Source organism: Nicotiana tabacum, chromosome 18, assembly GCF_000715075.1.
Source record: "Nicotiana tabacum cultivar K326 chromosome 18, ASM71507v2, whole genome shotgun sequence".
Lineage (NCBI taxonomy): Eukaryota > Viridiplantae > Streptophyta > Magnoliopsida > Solanales > Solanaceae > Nicotiana > Nicotiana tabacum.
This window is the reverse complement of record NC_134097.1, coordinates 45,786,697-45,803,316: the sequence shown is the minus strand read 5'-3', so window position 1 is coordinate 45,803,316 and position 16,620 is coordinate 45,786,697. Positions and strand designations below refer to the sequence as shown.

General features: G+C 39.5%; 1 protein-coding gene across 2 annotated transcripts; it reads right to left on the bottom strand.

Moving 5' to 3' along the window:
* Positions 1-996: 996 nt before the first annotated feature.
* On the bottom strand, positions 997-8,891 carry LOC107775666 (ribulose bisphosphate carboxylase small subunit, chloroplastic). Of its 2 annotated transcripts, none has more exons than XM_016595418.2 (3): positions 8,533-8,891; positions 4,852-4,986; positions 997-1,482 (listed from the first exon to the last, which is right to left on the bottom strand). In XM_016595418.2, the coding sequence occupies exons 1-3, from the start codon at positions 8,680-8,682 to the stop codon at positions 1,252-1,254; spliced, it is 516 nt and encodes a 171-aa protein (XP_016450904.1). In that variant the 5' UTR covers positions 8,683-8,891; the 3' UTR covers positions 997-1,251. The 2 variants fall into 2 exon arrangements, with proteins under 2 accessions (XP_016450904.1, XP_016450905.1); XM_016595419.2 differs by having other exon boundaries at positions 4,852-4,983; positions 8,533-8,861.
* Between the last annotated feature and the right edge of the window lie 7,729 nt (positions 8,892-16,620).

Below are 16,620 nucleotides of genomic sequence, written 5' to 3'. Positions count from 1 at the left end.
ATACGTGGTAGGGCGAACTCCAACCATTGGAACAATAGAAAGATTCATAGCTGCACATGGGTATGTTTCGATCTAGTCACAGGCCTATCTCTATAGTGATGGCTATTTCGTGATTAGATTCAGCTTCGATGAGGATATGGACGTGATTATGTGTTTGGGGCCTCATAATTTGAACAACATACCAGTTATGATTAAACCATGGACTTCGAAATTCAATTTCAATGATGAAGTTTTGAAGACAGTGCCTCTATGGATTAAGCTACTTAACCTTTCTTTCAACTGTCGGACTGCAAATGCTCTAAGCAAAATAGGAAGCAGTTTGGGACAGCCAATCTATGTAGATGAATGTACTATTCAAAGTAGTAGGATATCATTTGCCAGGATTTTGGTGGAAGTTGACATAACCAGAGATCTCCCAGATAGTACTAAAAAGATCTACCTGGATGATTTTGGTGTACAAATGACTCAAATACAACTAGGGGAAGGATATCGGTGGCATGGAATCCTAATATAGTTCAAGTTAATGCCATAGAAATACACACACATTTCATATATGGTGACTACTCTAATTTCCCAAAAGGCTTACTTTAATTTTCTTATATTTGAACAAATGTCAATATTATAGGGAAAGGAGTGGGATTGACCGAGTGTTAATTGCTCTCCACTCCTTTTACATCCTCCACTTTGCAAATTATGCCCCTATATGTTTGAAGTTGCAAATACGATTTTCAAAAGTTTTTCTATCTAACAAAATACAACCATATTAAAATAGAATTGTACCACAACAATCAGTTCAAAGTAGCTTGCTAGTACATTTTTTTCTTTTTCGGAAAAGTTTCAAGTAAGCGATAGCTTTCTTTCAAGCATGCTTATTTCTCCTACCATGTAAGGGGGGATGATGTTGCAAATATATCATGCCCCAATTAAAGTAATATTTTGCCCTTTCAATGAACTTAACACGAAACCAAACTACATAATGGAAATCTTAAACATTGCTTTCAACACAAGCTTGTGTCTAAAATTTCTTTGAAAATTCTAAGGTAATTTGCAACAGTTAATACAACCATGTTGATAAATAGCATGTAGCCATCTTCTTATTTTCCAAAACTAGATATACGACTTCAACCATAAACCTTGAGGTCCAGATTTCAAATTCCATGGCTTTCGCCCTTAAGGGCTAAGCTTGCTTAATGTTATTCAAACAAACAGAAAAGAGCTCAGCAATTACAAACATAAATCTTGTGACTTCTTCTATGCTGCTGCAGGTTTCTGAATGAGAAAGGCCATGCACTGAACCTGTTTAACATTGTCAAATGCCAAACAACGAATGAAAGCATTTGGGTACGCTTTCTTGCATTCTTGGATTTCATTGAGAACTTGGGATGAGTCATTGCAGCCAAACATGGGCAGCTTCCACAGTGTCCAATACCTTCCATCATAGTAGCCTGGCATGCTGCTATTTTCCCTGCGTACATATCCCACCTGCCGCATATCACAAAGCAAACATTAGTGAGTCCTCAGATAATGTATGAGTTTGACTAATTTATGCTGATAATGTAAAAGGTCACCTAAAAGGTAAACTCTATATATATAGCAATTCATAATTGGTTGAGGTCCCAGGGGCCTCGGGTGGATTTCAAATTGCTAACGGATTGAAAATTGGACTTAGATGATAGCTCGTGTTGCAGGTCTGGTTTCCTTATACGTAATCACGGTCTCATTTTGGGCCGCTGCTATGCGGTTGCGTGGGAAGGCCCACGATCGCGAAGCTGTTGGCCATCAGTGCATTGCGAACGCGTGGGTTAAGCCGCGTTCGTGTAGAGGAAAGGAGGGAGCTAGAGATTTCACGCGCTATTCTACGTGATCACATGGGGTTATCCGTGATCGCGTAGGTCTGAGGAGGTTGTGCTTAACGTTCGCATAAGGTTAATTCTTGCCAGTTAATTTTGTTCTTCGCGATCACGTAGGGTAAATGACTGGGCAAAAGAACTTAAGTTCTAAAAATGAATTTGGGCATTTTGAGTTCGGTGAGAGGCAATTTTTCGAGTTGTTTTCAAGGAAAATATTGGGGTAAGAATTCCTAACTCAATTTTGATTAAATTACCCGAATCCATTGTTGTTTTTAGCATTTAATTGTTGTTTTAAGTTGGAAAAGTTGTGAAAATCCTTTTCGTTAAATTTGAGAATTTGAGGGTCGAGTTGTAGTTGGCATTTACTACTTTTGGTATGGTTGGACTCGTCGTTGAATGAGGGTTCAGATTTCGTAACTTTTGTAAATTTCGAGATGTGAGCCCCACGTTGACTTTTTATTTCTTGCAAATATCATAAATTTTATTGTTCGAATTAGTTTCCTATGGTTATAATTATAGTATGAAATTATTTTGGCTAGACTCGAGTCGTTCGGGATTGGATAATCAAGGAAAAGGCCTACTAGTGGAGTGAGTTGGCGCCAATTGAGGTAAGTGGCTTGTCTAACCTTATGTAGGGGAATTACCCTTTAGGAATTATGTTGATTGTGCTAAGTGAAAGCCGTATACGCAAGGTGACAAGTGTGTACACATGCTAAATGTGAAAATTTCCTATTTTAGCTATGTAGATTCTTTTCATGTTGTAGCTGAGTTACCTTAAAATGTTATGGTCATCATTTCTAGTCTATTCTCACATGTCTACTTGTCTTATCCCTTTTACATGCTAATTTCCCTACATGCTTAATTGAAGTTCATGTTTCCTTTATTCTACGTTCATTATTTAATTGTTGAATTCTTTACTTGAAATTGCTATTCTGAGAATATTTTGTTGTTGAAAATGGCAATGAATTTATAAGGGTCGTGATTTTCATTGAGGCAAAGTGTTAAATTGTGAAATACTATTCTGTTGAGTTATTCACTTTTAGTTGTTTTGTTGAAACTTTGTGTACATTTCTGTCTGAGCCGTGTGCTCTTTATTGTGAAAAAAATATAGTATTGTTGATTTCTTTGGCAAGTTGTGATATTTGGGCACTTGAGGTGCCATTTGTAATATGTTATGATATTGATACGCATGCGGTGGTATAAGGTTTGAGTGTTGAAATACATGCGGTGATATAAGGTGGGCTTGATACGCGTGCTAGTAGGGGAACTATTAGAAGTCATGCGATGTGATAAAGTGGGCTAAAATATTGGATGCTATTTCGGAAAAAGTGATTCTTAAAACTAAATGTGAAGGCTCGCAGTGATATAAGGAAAGATTGTAAATTTATTTGTGATTTGGGACTACGAGACGGTACATCGGGAATGACCCTTGTTGATATTTCTCTATTGGTGTACTTGTCTTTGGTTGTTTTGTAATCCTTAACATGTAAATTCTTGTTTTCTTCTGTGGTGTATTATTTGCCGTTATTCTGTGTAGCTAAATTGTGGCATACTTGTTTCATCTCCATTATTATTATTATTATTATTATATTGTTAAATTTTTCGTCCTATTTCTTATTATATTCAGTAGGGTCTTGGCCTGACCTCGTACTACTCTACCGAGGTTAGGCTTGGTACTTACTGGGTACTGCTGTGGTGTACTCATGCTACGCTTCTACATATCTTTTTGTGCAGATCCAGGTACTTCCTACCAGACCAGACATCATTGAGCTGAGTCCTTACGCGGAGACTTCAAGGTATACTTGCCGGCGTCCGCAAGCCTCGGAGTACCCCTTCTACCTAAATTATTTTAGTTCCTTATCCACTAATAGACTCTAGTTTATAGAGATCACCAACATTATTTCATAGAGCTTGTGACTTGTACTTCACCGGGTTTTGGGCAATCGTGTATAAACCAGTTGTTGAATTTTAAGATTTTAAATTATTATTTCAGTTATTTACGCATGTTGTTAGACTTACCTAGTCTTAGAGATTATGTGCCGTCATGATATCCTACGGAGGGAGATTGGGGTCGCGACAAATTATTTTTTCAAAAACTCCACCTACCATCACATCTAACCCCAAACCCCCCCTCCCCACAACCTTCTCCCCCTACCCCACTTCTCCCACCCCCTCTCTCCAAAAAAGGCTCTTTTTTAGATTTTAGTTTTTTTTCTTTTTGGTCACTACTCAAACCCCCCCCCCCCTCGATGCCCACCCTCCAACCCCCTACCCTTTGCAAAATTATTTTTGTTTATGTTTGCAGTTATTATTTTTTTCATTTTTCAGTTTAAATGTTCAAAATTTTACGAGTTTCAAAGTTATGAGTTCGGAGGTTTATGTGTTTGGAAGTTTGCAGTTTTAGAAATTATAGAGTTTACGGGTTTAAAAGTTTAGCGGTTCGGAAGTTTATGCAATTTTTGGGTTCGGAAGGTTGTTGGTTCAGAAGTTTATGGCTTCATGTTTATTATATCTAAATTATTTATGAATACTCCTGAGAAGTTATTTTCCTTAATTTGCGTACCAAACACCGGAAAATGAGCAAGATTACTATTTATTTTCCAAGAAAATACTTTCTTGGAATATATTTTCCACGGAAAACATTTTTCGTTATACCAAATACACCCTTAGAGAGTGTTTGGCTAAGCTTATAAACTGGTCAAACTAGCGGATAGATTTCACAAATGGTCATATAACTATGACATTTTTTCACCAAAGTCATATAACTTTGTTTTCTCTCACAAAAGTCATACAACTTTCATTACTTTACTCAAAAAATCACAGTTATCGGAAAAGAACACTGTCCGGTAATATTTTCTTATTCTATAATTTTTTTATTTTTTTATTCAGTCTAATAAATTATGACTCAATTAAAATATGCCTGACCCGACCCGACCCAATATCCATATCCACAAATTAAAACATCCCCCACAAATTTGTTTTCATGTTGGGAAATGCGTACCTGATCAAATTCAAGGCAAGGAATCCAACCCTTTTGGATCATGTAATCAACCTCCTTTGCAATCGAATCTTCTGATAGAGGTGGCAGATATGAGAGTGTCTCAAATTTCTTGTTGTCAATCGGATTCCAAGTCTGCTAATTTAAATTTTAAAAAAACAATGGTAATGAAAAGAAAGAAAATTTCGAAATAATAATAAAGACGAATTGCACTTTTTAATACTCACGTTAGCGGGCTTGGATGAGGAGGTTAAGAGGCACTTTTGGGAGGGTTTGGACGAGATTATGCGCAGTATTCCACATACTGAAAGGTTATTTATTGGAGAGGATTTTAATGGCCATATTGGGTCAGTTGCTGGTAGTTATGGCGAGGTGCATGGCGGCTTTGGCCTTGGGGATAGGAACAGAGGAGGTACTTCGCTGTTAGACTTCGCCAAGGCTTTCGAGCTGGTGATTGCGAAATCTACTTTTCCGAAGAGGGAGGAGCATCTGGTTACTTTCCAAAGTTCGGTGGTGAAGACTCAGATTGATTACCTTCTCCTCAGAAGGTGTGATAGAGATTTGTGCGAGGGTTGCAAGGTTATCCCGGGAGAGACCCTCGCGACTCAGCATAGGCTCCTAGTGATGGATGTCGGCATTATGATGAAAAGGAAGAAGAGGTATGCTCGTGGACGACCGAGGACTAGATGGGGAGCTTTAACTAAGGATAAAGCCCAGGAGCTGGATGGGAGATTATCTAGGAGCTTGGAGGAGTAGTGGAGACGTGGGCACTATGTGGTCAACAGCGGCGAACTATGTGAGGGAGGCGGCAAGAGAGGTGCTAGGGATATCGAAGGGTTTTTCTGGTAGGCACCAAGGCGACTGGTGGTGGAATGACGTAGTCTAAGGTAAAGTGGAGGCGAAGAAGGTAGCGTACGCGAAGTCGGTAGGGAGCACAAGCGAGGAGGAGAGGAGAGCGAATAGAGAGAGGTACAAGGTGGCAAGGAAGGAGGCAAAGCTGGCAGTCACGGAGGCTAAGAATGCAGCGTCTGGCCGCCTATACGAGGAATTGAGGGAGAAAGGCAGGGACAGGAAGTTGTTTCGGCTGGCTAAAGCGAGGTAGAGGAAGGCCCGAGATCTGGACCAAGTAAGGTGCATCAAAGATGAGGATGGTAGAGTATTGACAGGAGAGTCCCAGATTAAACAAAGATGTCAGACGTACTTCTATGGTCTTCTAAATAAGGAGGGGGGCCGGGATATAGCGCTAGGGGACTTGGGGCATTCGGAGAGTCTCCGAGATTTTAGGTATTGCAGGTGCATTAAGGTGGATGAGGTTGTGGGGGCTTTGCATAAGATGAGTAGGGGTAGAGCGATCGGGCCAGATAAAATTTCGGTTGAGTTTTGGAAGTGTGTGGGTAGAGCAGGATTGGAGTAGTTGACTGGGTTGTTCAATGTAATTTTTAGGACGAAGAGGATGCCGGAGGAGTGGAGGTCGAGTACAGTGGTACCGTTGTACAAGAACAAAGGTGATATCTAGTGTTGTAACAATTATAGGGGTATCAAGTTAGTTAGCCATACCATGAAAATCTGGGAGAGGGTGGTGGAGGTGAGGGTGAGGAAGACTACGTCTATATCCGACAATCAATTTGGGTTCATGCCAGGTCGCTCCACTACGGAAGCTATCCACCTTATTAGGAGGTTGGTGGAACAGTACATGGATAATAAGAAGGATCTACACATGGTGTTTATTGACTTGGAGAAAGCGTATGACAAGGTCTCTAAGGAGGTGCTCTGGAGATGTCTTGAGGCAAAGGGCGTGTTGGTAGCCTACATAAGAGAAATCAAGGGCATGTATGATGGAGCTAAGACTAAGGTTAGGATCGTGGGAGGCAACTCAGAGCATTTCCCGGTTGTTATGGGATTACACCAAGGCTCTGCGCTTAGCCCGTTCTTATTTGCCTTGGTGATGGATGCATTCGCATACCATATTCAAGGGGATGCACCATGGTGTATGTTATTTGCTGATGATATAGTTCAATTGATAAGACGAGGGTCGGTATTAACGAGAGATTAGAGGTTTGGAGACAGACCCTCGAGTCTAAGGGTTTCAAATTGAGCGGGTCTAAGACAGAGTACTTGGAGTGCAAGTTTAGCGCTGAGTTGAGGGAAGTAGGTAGGGACGTGAGGCTTAGATAACAGGTCATCCCCAAGAAATATAGCTTCAAGTATCTTGGGTCGATGATCCAGGGGGACGGAGAGATCGACGAGGATGTCACTTACCGTATATGGGCGGACTGGATGAAATTGAGGCTTGCATCTGGAGTCTTGTGTGACAAGAAAGTGCCACTGATACTCAAAGGTAAGTTTTATAGAGTTGTGGTTAGACCGGCCATGTTGTATGGGGCATAGTGTTGGCCAGTTAAAAACTCCTATATCCAGAGGATGAAGGTAGTAGAGATGAGGATGCTGAGGTAGATGTGTGAGCACACTAGGATAGACAAGATTAGGAATGAAGATATTCGGAAGAAGGTGCGCGTGGCCGCTGTGGATGACAAGATGCGGGAAGCGAGGCTCAGATGGTTCTGGCACGTGCAGAGGAGAAGCCTTGATACTTTGGTTAGGAGGTGTGAGCGGTTGGCCGTGGTGGGTACGAGAAGAGGTAGAGGGAGGCCTAAGAAGTATTGGGGAGAGGTGATCAAGCAGGACATGGTACAACTGCAGATTTCCGAGAACATGGCCCTTGATAGGAAGGTCTGGAGGTCAACCATTAGGGTTGTAGGTTAAGGAGTAGTAGAGCTTTCCTTACTTCATACCGGGGGTGAGGCGGGGTTGGATTAGGGTTGATCTTAGATGGCTTGCAGTTTATGTTGAATCCATACTATCCTTGCTGTTCATCTTAGCCCCGGGCCTTAGTTACTGGTTACTGTTATTGCATGTCATTTATCATTTGGTTGTTATGCTTCTGTTACTATTATGGTTTCTACTGGAGTTACTAATGAATTGTCTTTTCTTTTTCTTTTTTTTTTGTTTTTTTTTTGTTTTTATTTCCGTCTTTCTGAGCCGAGGGTCTATCGGAAATAGCATCTCTGCCCTATCGGGGTAGGGGTAAGGTCTGCGTACACATTACCCTCCCTAGACCCCACTTTGTGGGATTTTACTGGGTAGTTATTGTTGTTGTTGTTGTTACAATATGATTTCCGAATAAAAGAGACCTTTAAATTCGCTCTAAAATGTGCACTAAAGATTTTCTCACAATCAGTTCAATTTAGAAAATAGTTATTGATAATTTAGAAGTCTCTTTTATAAACTTTAATTGATAACCTGGTAAAAGTCATAACTAACCTGTAAAATTAAAAATAGTGTTCTTTAATAATGTAAAAAAAAATTATATTATTGGTGTATATGGTTTAAATCCTAAAATTAAACAGTTCATTTGACTTTTATCAATGACCTTGCATTCCAGATTTACAGCTCATTCCCATCATCACTTCGATTTCTTCTAACACCTTTTTCAGTATTCCCTATACCTTAGTTTTACATTATCATGTTATTTTATTGTTGCGTAATATAAAGCTCAAGTGCGTTAAGATTGTTAAAACACGAATTAAATAAAACTTAGCTTAAAAACAGGGACAAAATTGTAAAGAGAACCAAAAAACCCATTTCTATAAAGGGCAAAGAAAAAGGATGACAATATTTGTGTACCTTCATGCAGCAAGTTTTAGAGCCATTGGAGATAGTTTTTCGACTCCAACTAATTGTATCCTTAGCAGGAAAAAGGTTGATGCTGTTGGATTTCAAACCAAGATAGGTTGATCCAGCAATTGGAGCTGCAACAAAACTTGAGACAGACATGTTCACCTTGACTTTCAACTACAACTTTAGTTATGATAAAGAAATATGTATAAAATACTCAAACAAAAAACTGAGTTTATATGAAAGGGAGAGAAGTGATGCTTCAAAGTTAGGTGGATTTTTGTAAGTATACTAGAAACGGTTACATAAGAGGACAAAAGAGAATGAGGTAATTAACAGAGAGTAAGGTGAATAAGGGGTTAGGGGTGTGTAGGATTGGGCGGAAGACGGTATCTACGAGGGTTAGTTAGGCATAGTGACATAGGTTTCATCACCTTTCTCTTTTGCCATTTTAATTAGGCAAAACATATGTGTATGGAAAAATCGGGGGTAATGTCTACCCTGATTTTTTGATGAAAAAATAGAGAAAGAGCACGCATATACGAGATTGTAATCGAGGTTAGAAACCCTCCGTATCGAGATCCATAAAAAGCGAACGATGTGCCTGTCATAGGGTATGCGTTCTAGGCCAAGAATGAGTTCTAAGATCTCGGGAGACACGATAAACGATTACATATGGCAAATAGAGGTTCTTGATATTCGCAATTAACCGGATATCACGGTGCGGATCTCGCTCGATGTCGATCATGGATCAGTAATAACCAGGAAGGGAAGATTTTTACCTTTTTAGACTTATACTAGAGATGAAACTCTCCTACTATATAAATGGGAAGTTTTTCTTTTGTAACACGAGTTGTAATATGTAAATCAAAGCAATACAAGTTTACTTTCTGCCTTTTAGCTATTGTTAGAGTTTTTGCTCATTTGCTATGTTCTTCATTCACGGCTGGGCTAAAATCGAAGGTCCAACCGAGGACGAGGTCATCGGTCAGTTTAAGCTCAGGCTTGGCTATAATATTGCAATTGGTTTAAACGTTTATTTTATCTCTAATTTGTTTATTTGATATTCTTAATTATTCGTGTTGAGTGAAACCACATATCCTTAAAATCACGTACAAATTTAATTGTTACCCGATTTCGGAGTAAATAATTTGGCACCCATCGTGGGGCTAAGGATAATAGTGGTGATTTGATCTGAATCTCAATAACACCATATTTTACGTTTGTTCTTTGAAGTCTTAATTTCAGGCCAACCCAAAAATGTCAAACTCTCATCCTGCTCACTTGAACGTTTACGCTGAGTCTAGCTATTACGGCAAAAATAATAATTTGGTGCCCAGCAATGAGGTACCTCCTGCCGATCACAACAGTGTCCCAATTGCTAATCCGGCCGATGTTAACTTGCAGGTGTCCATCATTGTCAATTTGCCAACTGATCCTGAAAACAACATTCGTGGGGGACCCCGACCAACAACTCGTGAAGCGCCCAAGGGCGAATGTGATAGGGTAAGACTTCGACTAATCTTCTAAATGTTGCAGGCTCTACAGGCGGCGATAGTACAACTGCAGAATCAAAGTCACGCCCCTAATAGGGTCGAGCCCAAATGATCCCGGGAAAGCACTTGAAGAGATGAGCAAATTATCAAGAGACCGGGTGAAGCTGAGCCCGGAGTAAATCTTGAGGTGTTGAAGATGCTCGAAGAGTTGACAAAATGAGTGGAGTCGGGTGAGAAGAAGATTGAAGATAATGACAAGAAAGTGGTAACACACAACTCCAGGGTCGACCAGATCACGAGGGCACCCCTGATATTGAAGGGACCAGATTCCAAAAACTTTATCCAGAAGCCCTTTTTCTCTAAGTGCGGCACCAAAACCGATCCCAAAGAGGTTTCGTATGCCCGACATCCCCAAATATAATGGGACCACAGATCCAAACGAGCATGTAACCTCCCACACATGCACAACCAACGGGAACGATTTGGAAGACGATGAGATTGAGTCGGTATTACTAAAGAAGTTTGGGGAGACTTTGTCCAAGGGGGCAATGATATTGTATCACAACTTGCCCCCAAATTCCATTAATTCATTTTCTATGCTTGCAGATGCTTTTGTAAAGGCCCACGCCGGGGCCATCAAGGTCGAGACCAGAAATTCAGACCTTTTCAAGGTCAAACAAAGGGATAACGAGATTCCAGCTGGAACAGATGGACCTACCACCGGTTGTAGATGATTGGGTCGTTAAGGCATTCACTAAAAGGCTCAATCCTCGAAGTTCCTTGGCTTCTCAATAGCTAAAACAAAATTTGGTGGAGTACCCAATGGTAACCTAGGTCGACGTCTACAACAGGTACTAGTCAAAGAGGACGACCAACTCGTGGCCCCTTCTGGGTCAGTTTAACTTTTTCAGGGCCGATGATAGATCTAAGAGAGCCATTTATCAAAAGGCAAGACTGGTCCGAGATCGGTATCAACCATACAGTGTGGACTGAAGGGGAAATGGATCTGGATGTCATCCCGTAAGAAATGAGAAGAGAAGTGATCGAGGTCTTGGCGACCGAGGCCTGATGAGCAAAAATATATTCAATAGGCCGCTCGGAAGTAGGGAAGCACCGAGGTTGTCGAAATACAACTTCAACATAGACGTTGCCAACATCGTGTCAGTCATAGGACGCATTAAAGAGACCAAGTGTCCCCAACCTTTGCAGTCCAATCCTTCCCAGAGATATCCCAATTTGATATGTATGTATCACGTCACTCACAAATACTGGACTGAAGATTGCCAACATTTAAGAGAAGAAGTTTTCCGGTTATTCAACAACGGGCACCTTCGAGAATTGTTGAGTGATCAAGCCAAAAACCACTTCAGAAACAGGGACACCAACAAACAGGTCAAATAAGAGGAGCCTCAGCTCGTGATCAACATGATCATCGGAGGAGTCGATATCCCCCAAGGACCAATGATGAAGCATACTAAAGTATCTATCACAAGGGAAAAATACACCCGGGATTATGTCCCCGAGGGAGCTATTTCGTTCAGCGATGAAGACGCCAATGGCATCATACAACCTTACAATGATACACTGGTAATATCCATACTTATCGATAAATCTCGAGTTAAGGATGTATTGTGGGTCGGGACCAGCCCGGGACCGCGTGCCAAACGGGCCAAATATGCCAGTTCAAACGGGCCGGTCTCTAGAGGTGCAAAAAGCCCACAGCGGGCTGGTCCTCACCAAAAAGCCTGCGAGCCCGGGACCGTTTAGCCCGAGACCGGCAGGCGGGCCTGGCCCGGTTCAACCAGGCCAAAAGGGCCCAACGGTTATTTTAATTTTTTTTTAAAAAATGCCAACGGTCAGAATTTTAAAATGTAGTCGTTGGCCTTCATTTTTAGCCGTTTGGCACTTTCAAAAATAGCCATTTGGCCCCCAAACTTTGTTTTAACCCCAAACCTTTTATAATTATACTTTTTTCCTATTCTCAACTATAAATACCCCCTCATTCTTTTATTTTTACTCACAAATTCATCAATCTCTCTCTAATTTTCTTCTATAATTGCTTACTTTATTATTGCAATTTCGTGAAAAATTGTGAAGTTGGTGAATTGAAGTATTCAAGTCTTCAATGATATTCAATTTTCAAGAAGTTGTTCGTCAATTCGGTAAACTCGTTCCAACTCTTAAGTTTTAATATTATAGTTTTGTTTGTTTTATTTAGTATAATTATAATTAATATGGACTTTTCTTTGAAAAAAATATTTGGTGGTAAGGGTAAGGGAAAATCTAAAATTGGTGAATCTAGTCGCCAAGCTACTACTCTTCCCCCGGCTCCCCGACCCAAACTTGTTACCCGTAACGATGCCGGGAGTCTATTTGGAAACAACCTCTCTACCCCAGGGTAGGGGTAAGGTCTGCATACACACTACCCTCCCCAGACCCCACTAAGTGAGATTATACTGGGTTGTTGTTGTTGTTGTATAATTAATATAGACTTTTCTTTGAAAAAATATTTGGTGGTAAGGGTAAAGGAAAATCTAAAATTGCTGAATCTAGTCGCCAAGCTACTACTCTTCCCCCGGCTCCCCGACCCAGACCTGTTACCCGTCCTCCTCCACCTGTTATTCTTGATAGTGATAACCCTTGTTTTCAATTTTCCGATAGTCAATTTTGCCATGATGTTGCACCAGGTCAACAATTAAATGAAGAAGTTATGAATGCTCTTTATCCTAATCAAACTATCTTTGAAAATGTAGAGGAAAATGATGATTTATATGAAACGCAACCGGATTTAGATGATACACCTACTAGTCCTGTTAATAACCCAACTGATACCCCACCTGACCCTCCTGTAGTAACCCCTAATTTTAATAGAAAACCTTCTAAACGGCCCGAAACATATCTTGTTTGGCAATTTTTTACTCAACTAAGAGAACAAAATAAGGCTAAGTGTAAAACTTGTGGGTCTTTGATGGTTCATAAATATACTGGAGACCGTAGCGGTACGGGTAGTTTGACTAGACACATATTGAAACACCCTAGAGATAAAGCTAGATATTTACAAATGAAAGATGCTCAAGAGGGCACAAGTGTAGATACTATGGTTAACCCTAGTACAGGTTCAAATCTAGTTCAACCGGGAATTAACACTGTTACCGGTGACATTTTATATTATGATCCAAATAAAGATCGTGAAGAATTGGCAAAAATGGTTACTGTTATGTGCTTACCCTATAGTTTTCCTTCTAACCCTCATTTTGTGCATTATATTAGAAGAGTTTTTAATCCTACTTATAAAGGATGACCTCGTGCAACCGTAAAGAGTGATATTTATAAATATAAACATGAATATGAAAAATATTTGCGCTATTGCTTACAACTACACTAAATCCTACATTTAGTAATATTTTTCATGTTAGATGTATTTGTCATATTTACCATTTAATCGTCGGTGATGGTATGGAAGTTTTAAATGTAGAAATTGAAAAGGTTAAAATGGCTCTTAATTGGCTTTTTTATTCAAACCGTAGAAGTAGACTTAGAGACTATTTTAAAAAATGTGATGAATTTTGCCTTAGAGAAAGAAAGGTTCCTAAACCTTGTCCGACTAGATGGAATTACTTGTATGAAAGTTTAGTTGTTGCATATGAATATATGAACCCAATAAGCACAACGTATAATGCTCGTGCAGGTGATGATGATGATGAGCACCTTACAAATCAAGATTGGAATAATGTTAAAATGCTTGTAGACTTTTTAGAACAATTTCATGTTGCTACAAATGAATTATCTGGGCAATATTATCCGACTATTTCTAACTGTTTGGTTTATATTGCAGCACTTGCAGATTTGTTTACTCAATTTTTAGAGGGTGGGGTAATTTATCAACTTGCTATTGATTCTATGAAAGCTAAGTTTAAAAAATATTTTTTCCCTATCCCCCTATTTTTGGTGTTGCTGCAGTGTTAAATCCTACAATGAAATTAGGAGGTCCTCACTTTTGGTACTCAAAAATTTATAACGCTTTATCACTTTCAGCTGAGGAATTTGCTACACTTGGAGATGCAAAAGCCTCAACTAAAATAGATGCTCAAACAATTTATAAGGCTTATCAACTTGCCTTAGATCATGCTATACCAAATGTTCCAACTCCTACTTCGTCTAGTTTGCAATCATCTAAAAGAACTACGAGCCTAAAAACCCTTAGTTCTTGGACGGAGTTCAGGGGTTCTCAAGGTGATAATATTGGTGATAGTTCACAACTAAATGAGCTTCAAGTTTATTTGTCGCAGGGACTTGAATTAGAGAATCCCGACGGCTCCTTTGATGTTTTGGAATGGTGGAAGGACAAACAAAAATACTATCCAGTTCTTTCAAGGATGGATCGAGATATTTTAAGTGTTCAAGCTTCAACAGTGGCATCGGAGAGCGCTTTTAGTCAAGCGAGACTTCAAATCGGTGATCATAGAGCGTCTATGAGGGAGAGGTTGGAAAAATCAGTAATCTTCAGAGATTGGATCCGTTCGGAAAGAAGAAATTTTGGACTTGCAGAATCACAACCGGAGATAGACCAAACTTATGAAGAAATGCTAGCGGAACTTGCACAGGATGCTGCTTCGCCCCGAAGCGGTGATGAACAAGCTTCTTTTCCACCACCACCAATGGAAATTCCTCCGGACCTTGAAGGATTTATGAGATTTGTTAGAGATAATACATAGACTAATATGTAACTTATATTTTGGCACATCTTCCTTAGTTTTTTTCCTTTTAATGGTGGTATTAGTACCTTGTTGTGCTCATTCCATTGGGGGGAGGAAGACTAACAAAGATATTGCCATTTTTTGTTAATGTCGTAATAATAAAAATTATAAGACATTCCCTTGAATATTCTTTGCAATTTATTTTGTGTTTAAATTTGATATAGTATATATATATTATATATCTAATACATATAAACTATAACTATATATAAATATATATATATATATATATATATATATATATATATATATATATATATATATATATATATATATATAATACATATATATATATATGTATATGTATATGTATATCTAATACATACATATATATAAGTCAATATAGATATATATAAACTATATATATATATTTCCAATACATATAAACTATATATATATATATCTAATATATATAAACTATATATATATATTTGTAGATATATATATTATAGATATAGATATAGTATATATAATATATATAAGCTATATATTATATAAGGCAATATATAATTATATATACATACTATACATAGCTATATATAAGCAATTTATATTAGTATATACATATATAGTTTACAAGAAATTGCCTTAGATAAAAAAAATTTAAAAAATAGCCCGAAACGAAAAAGCACGTTTAGGCCCGCGGGCCCGGCCCATTTAGCCCGGGACCATGTGGGTTTAGGACCGCAGTGGGTCGGTTCCACTCATTTGGCCCGTTATGCCCGGGACCGTTTGGCCCAAGACTGCCAAAGCCCGGCCCGCCAAAGCCCAGGCCCGTTTGGCCCATTTAGGCCCGAGCCCGGACCACAATACAACCTTATCTCGAGTTAAACGTATACTAATTGATCTAGGTAGCTCGATTAACATCATCAGATCGAGGGTCGTAGAGAAATTGGGGTTACAGGACCAAATTGTACCAACAGTCCAGGTGTTGAACGGATTTAACATGGCGTGTGAGGCCATTAAAGGAGAAATAACCTTGCCAGTGAACACCGCCGGGACAATCCAAGAAATAAAGTTCTACGTGATCGAGGGGGACATGAGGTATAATGCTCTATTTGAAAGGCCATGGGTTCACAACATAAGGGCGGTACCCTCGACCTTGCACCAAGCGTTGAAATTTCCCTCACCTGAGGCAGTCAAGATGGTCTACGGAGAATTGTTAGCCACAAAGGAGATGTTTGTTGTCGATGAGGTAGTCTCAATGCTCGCAGTTTCGACATCGAGGAATGAGGGACCGACCAGGAAGGAAGAGATTAAATAACAATCACTAATACTATCCTCGATCGAACAGGAGAAACAGGAGGAACGAGGAGCAGACGAAGAGGGCGATTTCGGCATCCCGAGATCCTTCACAACTCCTGATGACATCGGTACCATCAAATCGACGATTGAAGAGTTAGAGCAAGTCATATTAATCGAGCACCTACCAGTTTGAAAGGTATAACTGGGCACATGATTAACCCCCGACCTCAGGAAAAAACTTATTAATTTTCTTAAAGCTAACGTCTATTGTTTCGGTTGGTCTCATCTTGACATGATAGAGATTCCATCGTAGGTAACCACTCACAAGCTGAGTTTGGACCTAAAGTTCCATCTGATTAAGCAAATGTGGAGGCTATAGTCCGAGATCAAACATATGTTCATCTAGGATGAGGTATCCAAACTTCTAAAAATAGGATCCATCCGGGCGGTTAAATACCTACACTGGTTAGCTAACATGGTGGTAGTGCCTAAAAAGGTAAATAAACTAACAATGTATGTAGATTACAAAGACGTAAACAAAGCATGCCCTAAGGATTCTTTCCCTTTGCCTAACATCGATTGAATGATTGACGCGATGG

Bases quoted from the DNA above. Each gene is read 5' to 3' on its own strand.
- LOC107775666 (XM_016595418.2), bottom strand. From the start codon at position 8,682: ATGTCTGTCTCAAGTTTTGTTGCAGCTCCAATTGCTGGATCAACCTAT. The intron at 4,987-8,532 runs GTACACAAATAT...AATTTAAATTAG, and splicing joins CTAAAACTTGCTGCATGAAG to CAGACTTGGAATCCGATTGA. The intron at 1,483-4,851 runs GTACGCATTTCC...GATATGCGGCAG, and splicing joins CTTGCCTTGAATTTGATCAG to GTGGGATATGTACGCAGGGA.